At 27.4% G+C, this 1,751-nt stretch overlaps 1 protein-coding gene across 1 annotated transcript; it reads right to left on the bottom strand.

The window, feature by feature from the left end:
* Window positions 1-1,433, bottom strand: LOC106788066 (MKI67 FHA domain-interacting nucleolar phosphoprotein). Its single transcript, XM_014750986.1, has 4 exons — window positions 1,227-1,433; window positions 927-1,133; window positions 745-853; window positions 1-664 (listed from the first exon to the last, which is right to left on the bottom strand). Exons 1-4 carry the CDS (start codon window positions 1,362-1,364, stop codon window positions 420-422), a joined length of 699 nt encoding a protein of 232 aa, XP_014606472.1. The 5' UTR covers window positions 1,365-1,433; the 3' UTR covers window positions 1-419.
* Window positions 1,434-1,751: the final 318 nt, after the last annotated feature.

Here is a 1,751-nt window from a genome sequence, read left to right as displayed (position 1 = left end):
TTTATTATATAACTTATATTTTTATATTTTATATATATTCTACATGGGAACATATATAACAAAATTATTGATAAAATCTTATCTATTCTTATACATAGATTAAAGTATGGTTTCAAAATAGACGCATGAAATGGAAAAGAACTAAAGGAAATACAGCTAATTTACAAGAACGAAGTACTGTATCTTGATACGCTAAGTATTTGAATGTACATATATATAATTGTACATAATAGTTAATGTTACTTATTTTTACTTGTAATAAGTTATGTAAATCCTTTCAAAATTTGTACATTACTTAAAACAAATTAATTAATATTTGTTTAACTGTATTATTTTAAGTTGTAGTTTGTTTCGTAAAGACAAATAAAATGTATTAATAAAAATCACATCGGTGAATTACAATACAAAATTTCTTATATCTACTCATCGATATTATCAACCGGTTTGAATTTTAAATCAATACCTTTTGCTTTTAATTTCTCTTCCAACTTTGTAAGATTTTTTAAACTTTTCTTAGTATACTGTTTGTACTTTCGGTCACTTATTATAGAATTTCTATTAGCTGTTACCATTTTTCTATTTACGGCTCTTGGATATTTCTTCTTGGACCAATTTTTTCCTGCGAAGAAGCCAAAGTGCTGTTCCTCTGGTGGTATGTAAGTCGCTACAAATTGTTAAACAAAATATAGTAATATCACACTACGCTCCAACATATATAAACTAATATAAATTTATATATAATACCTTTCATTAATCTACCACACATTAAATAATTATTCATTGTTTCTGCTGCTACCTTAGCCACCTCAGGAACTAGAAATTCAACGTAACCAAAACCACGACTTGTTCCGGTCTATAAAAAATGATGAATAACTGTATAGCGTACTTGCATCCAAGAAAAAAAAGTATGCACATTAAATACGTACCTTGCTAGACCTTACAAGCCTTACTTTGGTAACTTTACCAAATTGTGTAAAATAATCTTTCATTTGTTCTTCAAAGAATCCATGTGGTATATGACCAAGATATAAAACTCCCCTACTAGACTTAAATACCCATTCCTTTTTTGCATTTTTCTTAATAAGTGATTCTTTCAGCTTATTTCTTGCCGACCTATATTCAATCTGTTTTTTCTATAAAAGTATTTTAAATCAAGAACGTATTAGCATTGATATTAAAAAGATATTGTTAGAAAATATAATTCATATTAACACGTGAATTCTAACCTCGATAACTTCTTTCACATTTTTCACAGCTTTTTTTAAGGCCGATTCACCAGCACTTTTCGAGACTCTTGTTTTATTAGATACAGCTTTTCTAAGTGCTTTATCTCTCAAAATTTTTGTTTTACTTTTAACTTTCATTTTGATAAATAATATGTCACACAAATCTCACACACATGGACACAAGCAATTTACCTGCAACGCGATGCAACTGACATCTGGTGCATCACTAATGCAACGATTCTGATTGGTCGAAAAGTGTGGGAAATTCAACAGCATTTTTACTTCATATTCTTATGTACTCAAACAAATTTATTATATTTTAAATAATTCATCAAAGCTCTAAGGAAATAAATATATGTTTTATATTTAAATAAACACAATGCATATATCGGTGAAAAAATTTGGATACGCGAGATGGAATTGAAAAGACTATTAGAAAAATGTTTGTATCTATGATAGAAAATATTGGAAAACAAAAAGGAAAAAATTAACTGAAACAATCGATAAAGTTTAATCTTTTAATCT

The sequence above is a fragment of the Polistes canadensis genome, unplaced genomic scaffold (assembly GCF_001313835.1).
Source record: "Polistes canadensis isolate GaletaPanama2010 unplaced genomic scaffold, ASM131383v1 scaffold_123, whole genome shotgun sequence".
NCBI lineage: Eukaryota > Metazoa > Arthropoda > Insecta > Hymenoptera > Vespidae > Polistes > Polistes canadensis.
The sequence above is the reverse complement of the archived record's forward strand: the minus strand, read 5'-3'. Positions and strand labels throughout refer to the sequence as shown.